Source organism: Cololabis saira, chromosome 21 (assembly GCF_033807715.1).
Source record: "Cololabis saira isolate AMF1-May2022 chromosome 21, fColSai1.1, whole genome shotgun sequence".
In the NCBI taxonomy this organism is placed as follows: Eukaryota; Metazoa; Chordata; class Actinopteri; order Beloniformes; family Belonidae; genus Cololabis; species Cololabis saira.
The window spans coordinates 37,856,274-37,875,202 of NC_084607.1; the positions used below are offsets into that span (position 1 = coordinate 37,856,274).

Genomic DNA, 18,929 nt, shown 5'->3' on the forward strand with positions numbered 1-18,929 from the left:
AGGTGTTTGGTGTCATTTGGAGTCCTTCAGAAGATATTAGGAGTTTTTTGCGAGCCTCTTCTCCATATAACGGTAGCGCCTGGGGCACAGAGGGACACAGACGATGGAGCGTCTAAATAACACATGATTGCCGCGAAACTCTTAATTTCTTTTATGAATCACTAGATCTGCTTCCAGGACCTGTTGTAACATTGTGGCGCTGTCTGTGTAATAAACAAATCCGTTTGTAAACAAGACCTCTGAACTCATGACGTCATCTCGTGTGCGCGTCCCAGACGCAGCTCTGTGTACAGCTGGAGTTCACTACTGTTAGTTTACTGTTAGTTATTTGAAACATGTCTGAATATTTGTCAAATTCTGAGGTTGTGGACGACGACTTTGAATATTATGGACGTCCTTACCATTTTGAGCCGGAGTATACGGCTGAAGAGCTCACTGAACGGAGGACAGAGTGCGCGCACAGAGATGACGTCATGAGTTCAGAGGTCTTGTTTACAAACGGATTTATTTCTTTTATTTATTACACAGACAGCGCCACAATGTTACAACAGGTCCTGGAAGCAGATCTAGTGATTCATAAAAGAAATGAAGAGTTTCGCGGCAATCATGTGTTATTTAGACGCTGCAACGTCTGTGTCCCGCTGTGCCCCGTTCACTACCGTTATATGGAGAAGAGTCTCGCAAAAAACTCCTAATATCTTCCGAAGGACTCCAAATGACACCAAACACCTCTGGGTGAGTATACAACCATAAAAAATGCCAGAAATAAGGTCCAGGTTGTAAAAAACCGAACTTTCCCTTTAAGTATAATTAAAGCTGCAAGCAGCGATGAACGGGCCCTCGCACTCACGGCCACCGCCCCCCATAAGCATATCAGAAACGATTAGTGATGCACCGATTGTTCGGTAACCGAAATTGTTCGGCCGAAAATGGCAAAAAAACACTTTCGGTGTTCGGTGGAATAAGTGGGAAAAAAACCGAACAATTAATAACGGCGTTGTAATATAAATAGACTGGCCGCTCCGTAACTGTTGCGCACCACATAAAGTGTTGGCCAACAAAAAACTAACCACATAACGCTCCCGTAATGGTTGCGCACCACATAAAGTGTTGGCCAACAAAAAACTAACCACATAACGCTCCCGTAATGGTTGCGCACCACATAAAGTGTTGGCCAACAAAAATCTAACCACATAAGAATTTTACCTAACATTCACCAGCAGGGGGAACCAAAACAACATAAATCAATCTATTACAGGTGCGTTTAGATGACGAAATCAAACAGCGAAGAGCGTGGAGTGAAGTGGTGCGGTGCAAACATGTCAGCAGTGTGGAAGTATTTTAGAGTGGCAGAGAATAATACAAGAATGGCTGTTTGCAATGAATGTTCTGCTCAAATATCTAGAGGGGGCACATCTGCAAAGTCTTTCAGCACTACAAGTTTGATTTATCATTTGAAATGATAAAAAACCCTGAGCGCTTTAATGCATTTTTATTGTTTTAAGGCCTATGTTACAATGTTCAGTAAGTTAAGCCTAACGTAAGCTCAAAGATGGCCAAAAAATGTATTTTGCTAATTTATTTATTTTAAGTTATTGTTCTTTGCTGGTATAATGTCTGCTGGAATATTTAAGAAATGCTGGGAAATTAAAAAATGTTCAGTTTTTTATGTTCAACAAATGTTTTCTACCTTGTAATTTTGTAAAAGATATTTTTCTTTTAAAAGCATGCCTAAATCAAATTTATTTGATTTATGCAATGGTGAAAAAATTGGCAAAATAAATGAAAAACTGCGAAGAACCATGTTCGGTATTGTTCGGTATTCGGCCAAGTGTTTATTATTATTTTCGGTTTCGGTTTCGGCCACAAATTTTCATTTCGGTGCATCACTAGAAACGATACCACCCACGACTTCCTATGTCAAGCCATTCAAAAGTTATAGCAGAAAAAAGGGACAACCAATCAGAAGAAGGGGCGGGGCTAGTTCAGGTCAATGAAGGTCAAGGACTCATTACAGAGTCCCATGACACCACCCACGACTCTCTATGTCAAAACATTCAAATGTTATAGCAGGAAATAGGGACAACCAATCAGAAGAAGGGGCGGGGCTAATTAAGGCCAAAGAAGCTCAAGGACTCATTACAGAGTCCCATGACACCACCCACGACTCTCTATGTCAAAACATTCAAATGTTATAGCAGGAAATAGGGACAACCAATCAGAAGAAGGGGCGGGGCTAATTTTCACCAATTATGGTTAAGGACTCTATACCGAGTCCCATGACACCACCCACGACTCTTTATGTCAAACCATTCAAAAGTTATGGCAGAGAAAAGTATTCTAGGGGGCGCTGTTGAGCCGTTAGGCCACGCCCATTAATGCAAACCATGAAATATCAAATTTATCGCCAAGCCTGGCTTGCATGTAAAATTTGGTGACTTTTGGAGAACTATAAAATATGGACCAATCAGATGAAGCGTTTTTTCGCGTCTAGCGTCGCCACAGTAACACTTTTGAAAGAGAAAAGTAATGCGCGTAGTCGCAAGATGAAGACGCACATTTTTGAGGTATAACACACCTGGGTGCACGTTACGGTTCGGGCCGTATTCATTGCCGAAGGAATGGCATAAATTGCGCCAAAATTACACAATAAATTAAAAATGGCTGACTTCCTGTTCGGTTTCGGCCATGGCGCCAAGAGACTTTTCTTTAAAGGAGCCGTCTGTAAGAAATGGCCAAAACTGGTACTGCAGTCACTTTCAAAATATTGTTGAGCGGCGTGTACCCTCCCCCTCCTCCCCCCGACCAGAGGTTGCCAGGTAGGCTGCAGAATGCAGCAGGAACGTAGGCTGCCATGGCTGGGATAATTAGAGCCGAGCTGGCAACCCGGATGCCGAAACAATACTGACTTGGTGATTGGGAGATAGGTGGAGGGTGGAGCTTCAGAAACAATACTGACTTGGTGATTGGGAGATAGGTGGAGGGTGGAGCTTCAGAAACAATACTGACTTGGTGATTGGGAGATAGGTGGAGGGTGGAGCTTCAGAAACAATACTGACTTGGTGATTGGGAGATAGGTGGAGGGTGGAGCTTCAGAAACAATACTGACTTGGTGATTGGGAGATAGGTGGAGGGTGGAGCTTCAGGCCAAAACAAAAAATGACAACATAAACATCAGTTCAGGGCTGCAACTCCTCTTTTTAAACTGGAATATCCTGGCTTGAGTGCTGTTGTCAGTGACATAAGAATTTGAAATGAACATGATTTTTAAATGTCTGTTGACATATCGGGGTCATTTTATGATTCGTTTATTATTGCTCTTACATACAGCTCCTTTAAGTTGCAACATGATGCAGGTGTGTACCGATTTTCATGCATGGACTATTACAATATACAATGGACAATAACATTGATGATTTCCTTATCAATAATATTATAATTCTGGGTAAATTCCACATCCACAAATCTAAATATGTGAAGGTGAAACCTCGTTTTTGTATATTCCACAACGAATTCCTCCATTTTTTTAAAGCCCTTAAACTCATGTCAAAAAGAAATGCAGTACAACTTTTGAACAAAATTGAAGAATATAATTTATTGGATAAGCCCTAGCCCCTTAAGTTATTTTCCTTTTTTTATTTTATTTCTTTTCCTTCTGTTCTCTCTTTATGCACCTTTTCCCTGATACAGGAAAAAAAAAATGTTATGCCTTGTTGTTTGTATATGAATATATTTTCCTGTTCGGTTTCAGTCATGGCGCCAAGAGACTTTTCTTTAAGTTGCGACATGCTACAGGTGTGTACCGATTTTCGTTCATGTACGTCACACCGTATTCTGGGGCTTGAGGCGCAAAGTTTTTTCGGTCTGAACCAACCAGATGAAGGGTGGGCGCGCTTTTTGGCGTCTAGCGTCGCCACGGTAACGCTTTTGAAAGAGAAAAGTAATCCGTGTTGTCGCAGGATGGAGACGCACATTTTGATGTATAACACACTTGGGGGCACGTTACGGTTCGGGCCGTATTAACTGCCGATGGAATGGCATAAATTGCGCCAAAGTGACACGATTAATTCAAAATGGCCGACATCCTGTTCGTTTCGGCCATGTCGCCAAGAGACTTTTCTTTAAGTTGTGTACTGATACAGGTGTGTAGCGACTTTTGTGCATGTACGTCAAACCGTATTGTGGGGCTTGAGGCACAAAGTTTTCCGGGGGGCGCTGTTGAGCCATTTTGCCACGCCCATTAATGTAAACCATGAAATATAAAATTTTTCGCCAGGCCTGACTTGCATGCAAAATTTGGTGACTTTTTGGGGACGTTTAGGGGGGCAAAAAGGCCCTCCTTTCGTCAGAAGAAAGAAAGAAAAAGAAAGAAAAAAAAAAGAAAGAAAAAAAAAATTCCTACAGATACAATAGGGCCTTCACACTGAAGGTGCTCGGGCCCTAATAATATTATTATATAATATTAATATTATAATACTCATATATAATAATATTATATAATGTCATCTTGTTTGGGCCAGGATAAACGGGAAAGAGCGGGGCGGTGCTGCTACTGCTGCTACTGCTGCTGTTACCATGGTAACAACTGCTACTGCTGCTGTGACACGTCACTTCCTCCCAACGGCAGGAAGTGACGTGTGTCTCTGAGTAGTACGTCCAAATTAATGCACTCTACTGATATTTAGTCAAAAGTGTCCGAACTTAAGTATACTTTTAGTATGGCATTTGGGACACACCGATAGTCGAGTGGAGACGAGTCGGTAGCTGAGTAGGTACTAGTGTAACATTGCCAGTAGTTGGTCCTCCAGGGCCGATGTCCTGCATGTCTTGGATGTTTCTCTGCTTCACCCTGATAGACATGGCTGGGGCATTGACTGACTGGTGCAGACCTTGATGACATACTGATGATAACGACCCTTAATTGGAATCAGGGTTCTCTGAAACATGCAGTTGACCTGCTCACTACCATAACAGACAGCAAAACAAAAGCTCACATGCATAAGAAGAGGAAAAAACAGGAGAAATATGAGAGGAGAGGGGGAGAGAAGTGAATGTTTGCTGTTCCTCACCTGCGGCTCTTAGGACTTTGGCCTTTTCTATCTGCACTTCTGGTCCCCATTTCTCCCACAAAGTCCCCTCCAGAGTGAGGCGTCTGAAAGCTTGGATCAGATCATCTGGCTGCTTCTCCTCTTGTGACCCATCACTGCATTGGCTGAGAAGGCGGGATGCTAGTGCGATGTTGCCTTTTTTCCGGGCAAATTTGACAGCAGTCAGAGAAAGTTCCGTAAGATGACCATCTATCGAGGAAGAGAAACCTAGACGAGGGGAAAGGTGGAACGTTTTTGAGGTGAGAAGATTGTTAGTGTTAAAACAAATATTAAACATCCAACAATCCTTTGTTTCTGTTTGATTCCTAAATAATTACCTTTGAGTTTGTGGAGCAGTTGTCTCTGGAATGTGGAATATCTGAGGGCTTGCAGGAAAAGCTGCACATCTTGTTGCTTACAAGAGTTTAGAGCTTCACTGCTAAGAGGAATTACACATTCCTGCAAATAATACAAACGCGCACGTTACAAGTGGTTGATTTGCAACAGTAGAGGTTTGTCATTTCATTTTTTTATCCATTCAGCATCAGCTGAAACAGATGGACAGATCATTCTCTCATGACACTGAACAGATAAGGGAAGCCTAAAAATACAAAACATACATCATGCATACAAAAACTTACTAGACTATTTTTAATAAACATTCTGTGGTATTAAAACCAAGTATTTATACAAAAATAAACTAGGGCTGTCAGTTTAGCACGTTAATTAGATTAATTAATTACACTACTACTACTAATTAACGCGTTATGAAAATTAACGCAATTAATTATGAGTGGCAAAATGTGCAAGTATTTTAAATATGTCCCATTGAGGGAGCCGTAGTTCACTTGGCAGTAACAGGTCACTTCCTCCTGCTGCTGGTCAAACTAACAAAGACCTGGACGACTCAGGGGAGACTCAGATAATCTTTGCTGGGCCTTTGAACGGCAAGTTTATGTATAAAAAGAAATAAACAGGACTATCAACAAGAACGTGGTGATTTGTACATTTTGTAAAAATAATGTTCCTATCAGCGGAGCTGCTCCAGCCTGAATTATCATTTAAACACTAAACATGTCCGGACAAGTTCCACTGTAAACGTTACAGCTACTGGTACTTGAACTGCTGTATTGAGTCAGCTTTAGTTTTAATTTTGAATTGAGAATCTGCTTAAGTGCCTATTTGAGACTCAGCCTTATTTTATCTCTGAATTTTATTTATTTAACTGTATTTGTATTGCATTTTTGAATAATGCACCTGGCCTAATTGGTTTGCTGATGTGCTTGAGCTTTTTCTTTTGAATTTCATTTATGAAACACTTCACCAATAAAAATGTGGATTTCAAATCTTCTCTTCTTAGTGTATTCAATTGATTAGTCATCCACTGCAATTTTGTAATGTCTTAGAATTCTAATTCTTTATTTGGGGACCTTTAGCAGATATGAGATTAAAATGTGATTAGTTCGATTAATGAATTATAAATCTTGTGATTAATTAGATTAATTTTTTAAATCACCTGACAGCACTAATTAAAATCAAAGGTTTATAGAAAAATAACCTACAAACATATCTGTGCAGCGTGTTTTTACTTTAGCGTGTACTTACGTTTTGGCCCCCCAGGGTGTTCTCTAAGGCGGCGGTGCAGTGCAGCTGCAAGATGGGGAGGGTGGGCAGAGACTCGGAGAGGGTCAGCGTTGACAGGCGGAGAGGGCCCAAGCAGATCCTCCCCGTCTGCTTCAGGCAGCGCACCAACGTACTGTAACATGAGGGAGAGAAGAAACATATATTCACAGTAATATCTGAAAGGCAAAGTGACTGTACCTTTTATTAATAAACAGTCTAAAACAGAGCAGCAAGACACCATAGCCAATGTTCGTGGATTAGTGGAACAAACAGAGCAAGCAGAATTGAACGAGGGGAGGAGCTGGTGCAGAAGACGGCAGCTGCTAGAGATTTGTGGCTATTTTTTGGTTTCAGTGTCCGAAATGTTGAACAGAGCCCGTCTATACAGACGTAGTTCTGGTAGAAGCTGTGCTCTGTTGACCAGTTACACCGATGCCAACATTCAGCCCGCCCTACTCCCGGCTTAGCATCGTCCAACTGTGTCGCTGAGACTAAACACTAGTACTGCTGGACATTTGCATTCCTACATGACAATTTCTGGTTGTTCGTAATGTCAATCATTAAGTCAAAATCCACATTTCCTGCACATTGCAGGAATTCAAAATGGTTTGGCAGTGTTATGAGTGAAATAGCTGTCCGTACTCTGGAGTGAGCGTGGTCCTCTGCTCCTGCTGCTGCTCCTCCTTCTTCATGGCGCTGACAGCGCTGCGTAGCAGCTGCACTTCTATGGCTCTCTGCAGCTCCGATGGGTCTGGACTCATGAAAGGCAGAAGCTTCTTCAGATCTGAAAACAAGCACACAGGTCCATTGTTCAGGTTTGGTTCTTAAACATTGATTTTAATGTTTGTTTGGGGTATTTACCCAGCTTGTCCTTGCTGTTGGAGAGACAGCTGTAGTCCTCTCCAGGCAGAAGCTCCAGCTGGGCCTCGCAGCCTGCCAGGTCTCCGTCCTCAAAGCAGCTCAGAGCCTGGATGTAGTTGAAGTCCGTCCTCAGGTTGACGTTGATGGGACTGCTGGAGTTGTGCTTGAGACCGTTGACGGTGCTCTGCCACTCCTTGACAGAGGCCCAGTCACACAGCGCCACGTAACACTGACACGCCTTGTTGGCCAGGAAGTTGATCACTTCAGGGGAACACTCGCCGGACTTCAGCAACACCGTCTTCTTGCTCTCGCCTTGTCAGATGGAACAAACAAAAACACTTGAACAATGATTCCTGTGATATTACAGTCCATTTATAGATATGAAACCCAGGTAAGACACAAAAATCCCTTCAAGTGTCCTCTTAACACTATAGCGCTGCACGGTATACCAGTGCCAGTATAGTACCGCAGTATTAAGAGTTTATCGCTGTTATTGTTCCCAAAGTATGTTTTAAAATAAAATGAAACTATTGACACTTGAGTGTTTCACCTTTGTACAAGAAAGTATGGAAATACATATTGTATCGGCATCAGAAGAGAAATCTGGTATGGTGACAACTAGTGATGCGCCGAAATGAAAATCTGGGGCCGAAACTGAAAATAATAATAAACACTTGGCCCAATACTGAATAATACCAACAATGGTTCTTCGCAGTTTTTCATTTATTTTACCAATTTTTTCACCATTGCATAAATCATATAAATCCATCCATCCATTATCTATACCCGCTTTATCCCTTGCGGGGTCACGGGGGTCTGCTGGAGCCTATCCCAGCTCATTTCAGGTGAGAGGCAGGGGTTACACCCTGGACAGGTCACCAGTCCATCACAGGGCCACATATATAAACACACAAACCATGCTCACAATCACACTCATGCTCACACCTACGTACAATTTAGAATCATCAATTAACCTAATATGCATGTTTTTGGACTGTGGGAGGAAGGAGTACCCGGAGAGAACCCACGCAAGCACGGGGAGAACATGCAAACTCCACACAGAAAGGCCCTGCTGGGCCTGGGAGTCGAACCGGGGACCTTCTTGCTGTGAGGCAACGGTGCTAACCACTAAGCCACCGTGCTGCCTAAATCATATAAATGTGCAGTGAAATACCTGCCAGTCACAATTTGTCTTACTGTACTTATTGTATTTTTTCCTCATAATCCTTTTTCATTTTCTCCCGTTCAAATCCAATTTAATCGGGTCGCGGTGGGGCTGATCTCCAGAATCTGAAGCCTTGTATAATAATCGTACAAATCTGGGTTATTTTCTTGGAGGATCTTGTCATATCAGACCGTGAGGGTTCTCCACCGCGTCGGTAGTACGGGCCCTTTTCTCTGCGCTCTCTCTCCGATCTCCTGCGCTGTTCACTGTTTGATTGCGTCATCTAAACATGCCGTTATTAATTGTTGTTTTTTTTCCCCACTTATTCCACCGAACGAGTATTTTTGCTATTTTCGGCCGAACAATTTGGGTTAGCGAACATTCGGTGCATCACTAGTGACAACTCTACTGCACACCAAAAGGAGAGAGGAACAAACAAGCATGCTTCTGTTGTAGCTGGTGTGCACTCCAGCAGCAGGGCTGCGGTTACCGTTACAAACAAGCATGCTTGTGTTGTAGCTGGTGTGCACTCCAGCAGCAGTGCTGCGGTTACCGTTGCTGGCGTGTTTGGGGCTGCTGCTGCTGCTGCTGGAGAGCTTGAGCAGGCAACACTCAGAGCTCCTGATGCTGCAGTCCATCCCAGTCACTGCAGACAGCTGATCCTGATACTCCAGAGCTGCTTTCTCAAACCTTTACAGGACAAATATTCAAGAAAAAAAGAAAGAACAAAAACAAGATATGATCAAGTAATGATTTGATAAAGTTCATTTTGTCCATGGCTTTACAATTTAACTTGCTGACTCTTTTCGTCGGACAAGAATTTTGTCCCGACATGTTTCGGCCTTGATGAAGGCGGAAGTAATCGCTGAAACATGTCAGGTAAATATTCTTGTCCGAGGAAAGAATCAGCCAGTTAAAAAGGTGTGATCAGGTTGAGTAGGTCAGATCGGTGCTTACCGGCCCTCGGCCTGCAGGGCCACCGAGGACAGCCAGCCCAGGCTCTTCCCGGTGGTGAGGAGACTCCAGGCCGCCAGGCCGTGGATGGCCTCGGGACACCGCAGCTCACACAGAGCTTCCACCAGCAGGGCCAGAGACACCTCCACCTCTGGAGCCTGGGCAGAGACAAACCAGACACTTATCTATTTAAACATTACTCAAGTTCTCTCACTATGGTTACAGCGCGCTCTGCTGTCTTTTTTTTTTTTTTTTTTTTTTGCTCTGCTGTCTAAACTAGCGCTGCGTCCAAAATGCCAGACTAAACAGTATATACTTAAGTTCGGCACAGTTTTGAGTAAATATCAGTAGTCTGCATTAATTGGGACGTACTACTCAGAGCCACAGGCACTTCCTGCCGTTGGGAGGGGGAGTTGTTCCCGTGGTTACCATGGTAACAACTCCTGTCACAGCAGCAGTAGCAGCTGTTACCACGGTAACAGCAGCAGTAGCAGCTGTTACCGTGGTAACAACCCCTGTCACAGCAGCAGTAGCAGCACTGCTCTGCTCTTTCCTGTTCATCCTGGCCCAAACAAGATGACATTATATCATATTATTATATACAGGGCTGCACATAAGTGGGCCGCCAGAGCGCATGCGCCGTCAAAATCCACAGTGCGCTGTCAATCTTGTGCTGCAAAGTGCTTTTGCGTACCAACAGCTGGGGCTCATATTATTGGTTGTGGCCAGACCAGAATACTAATATTAAAAAATCTATTGTGAGAGCTTTTCCCCAGAACTGCCACTCAAAGTTGGTACTGGCCAATCACAGCGCGTCCTTACTCCCCCTCCATGCTCGTGGCGGCGGTGGGTTGGGCAGGAAGAGAGGTAAGGATCAGCTTTACTGAACAAACCCCGACACGTCTCGTCAAAATGTCCAAGAAGCGAGCGCCATTAAGTAATTATTTTGGCGTTCCACCACCACCAACTACAAAGAGACGCCAAACTGAACCACTACCCGAATCGAACAGAAAACGTGTGTTCGCCGAGAAGTGGCTGCAAGATGTTACGCGGCGACACTTTGCTTTGCATGTACAGTAAGACTAGGTAATATATTAGTTTCACCTTTTAAGTTATTATTATTGAAATAGATTAACTTTTACACCATATTCTAGTTGAATTATTGAAATAAATTAACTTTTACACCATATTCTAGTTGAATTATTGAAATAAATTAACTTGTACACCAAATTCTAGTTGAATTATTGAAATAAGTTAACTTTTACACCATATTCTAGTTGAATTATTGAAATAAATTAACTTGTACACCAAATTCTAGTTGAATTATTGAAATAAGTTAACTTTTACACCATATTCTTCACCTGAAGCAATATTCTACACCTTGGCTGATGTGGACATACAGAGCATAGGCGGCTATTTCAGCTGCTATATGGTTGGCTGTCTGTACAGTCATGCAAGTTAGTTTAGAAGTTTTGGGGCTTTTTTTAGGTTCCTGCGCTACTGAAATCGGGGCGTCCTTTATTTCTATTTCTGAAAGGTGGCAACCCTAGGTGCAAAATATGCCGTGAGCATCCCAATCTGGCCGATAAAAACTGTAACTTTTATACTGACTCTACAGACTAACACGCACCATAATTTGTTAATTCATCTTTATAAGTGAATAAATATCGTTTTGCCTATAACTTATTCCTGCATCCCTCTTTTATCGATCCGGCGAGACGGGTCACTGCGTTTTTGGAGCCCCAAGTCACATATCCAGGGGCTCCTCTGAGCACCAGACCAAAATAATTATGTGCAGCCCTGTTTATATACCAATATTATATAATAATATTATACTTATGACATATACGTATCTGCGCAGCACGTAGCAACCAAGCGCCGCTGCATTGCGGGAAGTTTTTGCTTAGCTAGTGTCCATAAATCCACACTAATACATTTCTCTGGAATAAGTATGGATAGTGCAGACTATTGTGTACGTACTAATGTTTCGGATGCACTAAAAAAAAATAATCTCATACTGTTTTTGCTACTCATTAGGGTAGAAGTTTGGGATTTGGGACGCAGCTTATGTATCCTACCAGAACATGAATATGTGACTTCCAGCCACGTTAGTTTTCTAGATAAGTCATTTGTGAAAATACCTTTGAGCCTTTTACTACCAAACCTACAGGTACAGGATTTCTCTCAAAGAGACGTCACCCATCGTAAACAGTTCCCTAGCATTATACCGTACAGACAAGGGAGAGATGGATTCTTAAATGGCTCAGCATATACTCTGGTGGAAATCATTTGAATTATATAGAGTTACAATGAAAAAAAACTTTGATTATATTATTTTTGCATGTATTATACTGTACATAAATCATACCATATAATTTCCCGTCATGGAATGACTGATTGGATTGATCCACTTGTCAAACCAAACTATTTTGGAAACACTTCATATGAGAAACCATATTAGATTTAAAATACAACAAAAAAAAAAACCTCCCAGTTGTAGCTCGTGCCTACCATCAGTGATGGTCTCGCAGAGCGCTACACGTAGTGGTAGCTTGTTAAAGTACCTTTGGAGATGGAGATATTACTAGCTCACTCGTCACACAGCTACAGTTTTCACCATTAAAAACAGATTTTTTCCTAACATTTCCTTTTCTTAGTTCTTAGTTTCAACTTCCATCCAGAGGGCTTCTTCAGCTCAAATTCACTGAGGAAGACTTTCATGCTTAAAAGCTGGTGAAATTATATGCAAATCTGTGACTCGACCATCAGCCCTGAAGGGCATTAGTCCCTTTTTTCCACTGTAAGTTGCCATTGTAAGTAAGTAAGTTGTAAGTAAGTCTAAAAATATCCAAACTGGGTTATGGTCAAGACAGCCAAGAAAATCTGATGTGAAAAAAACTAAACAAAAACAACCTCACAGGACCAAACAGACAAGAAAACAACAAGAGGTGCAAAAATGTTGGCATTCCTGTCCAAGAAAACCCAATGGATCTTGTCCAGGCACGTCGTCACAGTTCACCTCAAACCAGACACCTCAATACCGGGAAAACTGGAAAACTCCCCCATAAACGAGGGCACAGTTCATCAGGACAACATGCAGCTGAATCTCAGTGATAAGGGGCAATAACGTACACAGCAGCTTCACAGTAGCCAAGCGTCCTAGATGCTCTTATGTGTTGGGATTCATCATCATTATTAGTTCAGCTCTAATTCCTGTTCAGTTTGTTGCTCGGGGGTAAACTGATCCCAGGGTCCAGGCTACTGTAGGTTTGATCCCAGGGTCCAGGCTACTCTAGGTTTGATCCCAGGGTCCAGGCTACTCTAGGTTTGATCCCAGGGTCCAGGCTACTCTAGGTTTGATCCCAGGGTCCAGGCTACTCTAGGTTTGATCCCAGGGTCCAGGCTACTCTAGGTTTGATCCCAGGGTCCAGGCTACTCTAGGTTTGATCCCAGGGTCCAGGCTACTCTAGGTTTGATCCCAGGGTCCAGGCTACTCTAGGTTTGCTGCACTGACCTGGGTGCCGCTGTTCTTCAGCTCCGTCAGCAGGTCAAACCCGTGGCGAACCGTCACTGCCGGCTGGCCAGACAGAAGGCCGACTCGCATCAATGCCAAACGAATCCTGGTCAGCCAGTCCTGGCACGTCTGACGGTTGGTGTAGAAGAAGGTCTTTATGCCCTGAGACAGGAGACATCACATAACTTATAACAAAATAGCATGAATAAAAACAGGCTGCCCACGCAGACTGAGGGCCAGCCAAACATATGTGGAAACCACCTAACGGGTTTTTTATTTTTTACTAAACAAACACTGTGAAATATACAACTGATATGAAATTTACTGACATTAGCAGTGTCTTTCTAAACATTGCCAGAAGCCTGAGGTCAGTGTTTGGCACACTGCCCTGGATGCTTGAGATGTTGCCCTGCTCTGACAGACCTGACTGAATCATTGACTACGTTTACATGCAGTCAAAATTGGGGTTATTGCTAAAATTCCGGTTACTGAAACATTCGGAATATTCCGTTTACATGGTAATTAATCATTTGGGATATCTGGATCAAACCAGCGACGCACGGAGAACATCATGACGCAATTGCCACCATTTCCATCTTCCTGTATCCAAATTCAAAACAAATGCTGCTTCGCGCAACTTTTCTCTCACCTTCTTGTAAATCTTCTATCCCGGTACTTTCTACCGTCTACAAATGCAGAAATGTTCATATCCTTCATTACATTTATGAAGTGATTAGTCTCCTCCTGGTCTTGTTTCTCCGTGTTTATAAGAACTTCCTGGACTCAAAAGACCAGGATTGCTCGCGAACAGAGCATGTGCAGAAAACAAATTCCTGTTCCGTTTGATGAGGATATTCCCTTTGGCGTTTACATGACCAAATATTCGAGTTTTAAAAGGAGTAACCCAGGGGTCATATTCGAGTTTTTAAAAAAACAAATGTGAGCAAATTCAGGTTATTCAAAGGGGTTATTGGTGTTTACATGGCCATGAAAATTCTGGTTATTGCTAATATTCGGGTTTTAAAAGGGTTATTGACTGCACGTAAACGTAGTCAATGTCAACTCTTCACCCTCCTCACCCTCCTACACACTAGTCCATTAATGGTCCAGTCAGGTGTCAGAGCAGAGCAATACTCTGCCCTGAGGCCCAGGGCTGGGAAACTGCTTTACGTTGTACAAATCTGCTCCAAACGGTGTAGAATTCCTGTTGGTAGGAGCAATTGTTAATTACCATGAAGTTTTAAGAAATGCCAATCAGCATTTACAAACAATATCTTTGTTTGGCGTCTATAAATGCACATTTGCAATATAAATACAGTGGTTTGCAGGAAAAATGGGACAAAGTCTGATCTGGGGATATAATGTGCATGAGAAATTCAGAAAATGCTACATTCCAAGAAAAAGAGGTGTATAAAGTGATGTCATACAGTGATCTTTATGGCCCTTTAGCTGTGGAAACACAAAAGTCACTTCTAGAGGGTTTTGAAACCAACCAGATCTGAAGTGGCTTCAGCAACAGCTCAAAATGTGCTTGAAGAAGAAGAAAAAAACCCAAAAGATGAGAGATTAGTGCAATAATCATCATAACAGCCCCATCTTTGAGTCAGCAGCATCTTACTACTGACCACATTATATGCAGTGAATGGCAAAAAGAAACATTCCTCTTTTTTTCCCCCAGCTTTAGTTATGTTACGGGGAACCAGCATTAGTCAGTGACTGCAAGAAAGTGAGCAAGCCCATAAAGGAGCTGGTTCTGTGCACGGAAAGGTGAATGTTGCTCTCATGTAAAACAGAATGGACCACACTGCACATCCTCTACAAAAATCAGTGATTAAAGAACGTCTTCAGCTTCTTCCTAGAGTATCTAAATGTAGATTTGGATGACGATCTTCTGCTATCAGGAACCATTACTATGGAACCAACTTCCAATCTGGGTTAAGGAGGCTGACACCACCTCCACCTTTAAAACTAAACTTAAAACATTTCTGTTTAGTAAAGCCTATAGTTAGTGTTTAGTAAACCTCTAGCTGGTGTTGGTAAATCTCTAGTTAGTGTAAACTCTAGTGTGTTACAGTCAGTAGTCATAGTTGCAGCTATAGAACAAGACTATAATAGTTAGTCTCAAATATAGCTTGGTGGTAGATATGCTGCTATAGGCTTATGCTGCAGGGGGGACCGACATGATCCACTGGGCGGTGCCTCTCACCCTTCTTCTCCTCTCCTCTTCCCTTCCTCTCTTCTCCATTTATTATAAGTATCTCACAGTTATCATTTTTGTCCATCGATCCTGTAGTTTCTTGTGCTGGCCCCCCTTTTTTTCTCTTTTGTGCATGTTTGCAGGACGGAGCTTGGGGAGCTGCGTGCTGGCCTGCGGCCTGAAGGATGAGTGGGACCATCCACACCAGCTCTTCTATTAGCAGCCCCTTACTCTCCATATCCAACCCACGGCCCACGGTTAGGACCTTTTCAGAGTCTGACGAAGCCAACGCAGATATGATTATGATACTGCAGTAATCCAGCATAAGGTCCATGATCTCAATGGGAACAAATACAATTCCCTTTAAACCCTGATTTATACTTGTGCGTCACCGCTATGGTACAGGTGAACACAGGTGTGGCAAAGCTGACGTGCACCTCTCTCCTTCTTGTGGTCCGTGTCAACACAGACCACAAGAAATGGAAATGGGAATTTCCCTTTATGTATATCTGGCTACTACTACGACAGGAAAAGAGAGGGAGCAGACTGATGAGGGACTTAGGCCCTGTCCCAATCCCCCCCTACCCCTAAATTTTGCGCGTTCCCGTGAGGGTAGTGGTGTCCCAATTCCTCTTTGCATCTAGGGGGAGTGGCTTAAACGAGGGTAGTGGTTATGAATCTGTCCCTACGGATCGAGGGTTTTCAGATCCTCACTAGTTGACCTAGGGCCAGAAAAATTTCCCAGAATGCTTTTCGTCGTCATTTGCGGACTGAATCAAAAAAAAAAAACATGGCGGACATTTCTTATTTTTTAGTGAACAAAATCAATATTTTTAGTTAGTTTGTGCATAAAAATGCGTTTTGATTACATTTCTAGCGAGAAATATATATTTTACTTTCATAATATTCACTCAGTGAATGTACATAATCACTCGCTTGCTCGTTGTTGGGAAGTCTTTTTCAAACCTCGCCAGAATAAAGGCTGATTTATGGTCCCGCGTTACACCAACGCAGGGCCTACGGCGTAGGTTACGCGGCGACGCGCGCCGTACCCTACGCCGTACCCTACGCCGTACCCTACGCCGTAGGCTCTGCGGCGATTTAACGTGGAACCATAAATCAGCTCCTGAGCCGGCAGACCGTTTTCATCCGGAAATTTTCGGAGCAAATTTCTTAACATGCCTAGCTACAAATGTTAGACAGAGCTGCAGGTTTCTCCCCGGGACACGGCGATCACATCTGTACGTGAGCTGCTGCTGCTCCGAGCCGGCGGCTCTTCTCATCGCCGAAAACATCACATCAAATTTCTTAACAGGCGTTATTTGGATAAACTGAGCCCAGGTTGGGGATCTTAACGGTTACTTTTACGCCTGAAAAAATATCAAAACTTAATAAAGTGGCATATTAACAGCGCTACAGCTGAAATTAAAACAGCTTTTAGCTCTGGGCTTCCTGATATGGTGTGACGTATGTGCAAACGTAACTACACAGTTGCTTACGTACCCGAACGTAAATCACGCAGTGACGTAGCAAGCAACATTTAGGGGTAGTGCTGAAAGTAAGGGTAGTAGGAGTATTGGGACAGGGCCCTGGGAAGATTACAAGGGCCCTAAAATTTGTGGCTTGAATTTTAGGGGTAGTGGTAGAAAGTAGGGGGTGTATTGGGATTGGTCCTTATAAAAGTATGTTCATTTGTATGATACATCATCACGGCTGTTGTGGTGTAAATGCAGAGTGTCACAGACAGCAACGCAGGAATATATACAGGCCAATGATGGCGTGGGGCTCCGTACCTTACCTGCTATGCATGACTAGGAACGCCTTGAGCATGACTCAGGCTGGACTGTTATTAAAGTTATCATTAAGTTGTTACTAGTAGTGTTGAGAAGAAGTAAAGTCACCTTTGGAGGAGCAGTCAGAGCGTTGGCACAGCCTTCATAGGCGTTATACATGAGCTTCTCCAGGTCTTCCAGATACTGGAGCAGCAGAGTGAGGCGGAGCTGATTCAAGTGGTGACCGTCTCCATCACTTCCAGAACCAGACCAGGCTCCCAGATCCTGTTCTGCATTCAGACTGTGTGCCGCCAGACTCCGGATCATTCCTGACAGGGATTCAAATCGACAAAGTGCATCCACAGTTTTCTCTCAGTCACTATATTCAGCAAGTTCAAGGCAGATAGGGTCTAAACTAGGGATGCCCCGATACCGATACTGGTGTCGGGGCCAATACTGCCCTCATATACTCGTACTCGCAAAAATTCTCCGATACCACGCACCGATACTTGTAGTTACTGGTTAGCGCCGCTAGGGGGAGACGTTGAGCCGCCCCGCGGCTCCCCTGACCTGGCAGCCTGGCTGAGCAGCAGCAGCAGAGCTTCTGCTCTGTGGCTGCAGCCAGCTGTTCCATGTTTCAGTCAATTCCATCTTCCTTAATTATACAAACTGGACAAACCTTACTCACAGGGAACTTTATTAAACACTCCAAGTAACTCACAGTACGACATAAACAATCCCATTGTTACATTCCGGTTAGCCGCGTTAGTCGGTTAACCGCGTTAGCTGGTTAGCCGCGCCGACAGCCTGCAGTCTGTCTTGCTCCTGTCGTCGTCCCTTATTTTGAAATATGTCCACCCTGCTGACGTCCTGCTGCATTAATTGTCACTATCTTGCCTGAAACGGCACTCTATATAACCAGACTGTAAGAATGGGATTGTTTATGTGCTTCTTCTTCTCTGTTTTACTGGCGGATCGCAACCAACTTTAAGGTGCATACCGCCACCTACTGTACAAGAGTGTGTAACATCATTTCATTAACCTGTTTTTTAAATTCTATTTGATTGTTTATGTTGTTTCCAGATGGGGGTAGAGTAGCCAAAAATTTTACTCAAGTAAAAGTACTGTTACTTCAGAATAATATGACTCAAGTAGAAGTAAAAAGTAGTCATCCAAATAATTACTTGAGTAAAAGTAAAAAAGTACTTGGTGAAAAAACTACTCAAGTACTGAGTAACTGTTGAGTAACGTCTGAAGTACAAAATAATCATCTTCAGGCAAATTAAATCAATAAAATAAATAAAAAACAAATAATAGCTAAATTAAATTAATCTTAAAGTAAGTACTTTAATAAATAATAAAATAACAGAATAAAAAAAATAAATTAAGCCCAAGTAGCACAAAATGTCAAGCCTTTGTACTTTTCTTTTTAAACCAGGCAGAACTAGAACAAACATGAACTCATAGAAACTCTGTGTGTGTTTGAGTCTGTGTAAATGTGACAAAACATGCAAAAACAAACATTTTTCCCAAAGAATCACCCAGTGATGTCATGAGATTGACGCGTACGCGGATAAAAGGGATAAAAGAAAAGTAACAGCTCAATGTAACCTAGCTGGCCGAGTTTTGTTTAAAATTGAATTTCTCTTCCAAATAAAACCTGTCATTGCATTTTTCATTGCATTTTTAGCCTAGTTATTTTTGTGGTAGAAGTATCAGATCGGTACTCGGTATCGGCGAGTACACAAATTAAAAT

General features: G+C 42.8%; 1 protein-coding gene across 1 annotated transcript in view; it reads right to left on the bottom strand.

The window, feature by feature from the left end:
• The window catches only part of smg1 (SMG1 nonsense mediated mRNA decay associated PI3K related kinase), a 125,340-nt gene that overhangs the window by 59,607 nt on the left and 46,804 nt on the right, over positions 1-18,929 (bottom strand). The window contains exons 21-29 of the mRNA XM_061712520.1: positions 17,303-17,502; positions 13,205-13,366; positions 9,694-9,848; positions 9,290-9,426; positions 7,572-7,883; positions 7,353-7,494; positions 6,693-6,843; positions 5,426-5,546; positions 5,070-5,315 (exon numbers count right to left, since the gene is read on the bottom strand). Coding sequence (XP_061568504.1) covers positions 5,070-5,315; positions 5,426-5,546; positions 6,693-6,843; positions 7,353-7,494; positions 7,572-7,883; positions 9,290-9,426; positions 9,694-9,848; positions 13,205-13,366; positions 17,303-17,502 — 1,626 coding nt within the window. The remainder of the gene's footprint in view (positions 1-5,069; positions 5,316-5,425; positions 5,547-6,692; positions 6,844-7,352; positions 7,495-7,571; positions 7,884-9,289; positions 9,427-9,693; positions 9,849-13,204; positions 13,367-17,302; positions 17,503-18,929) is intronic.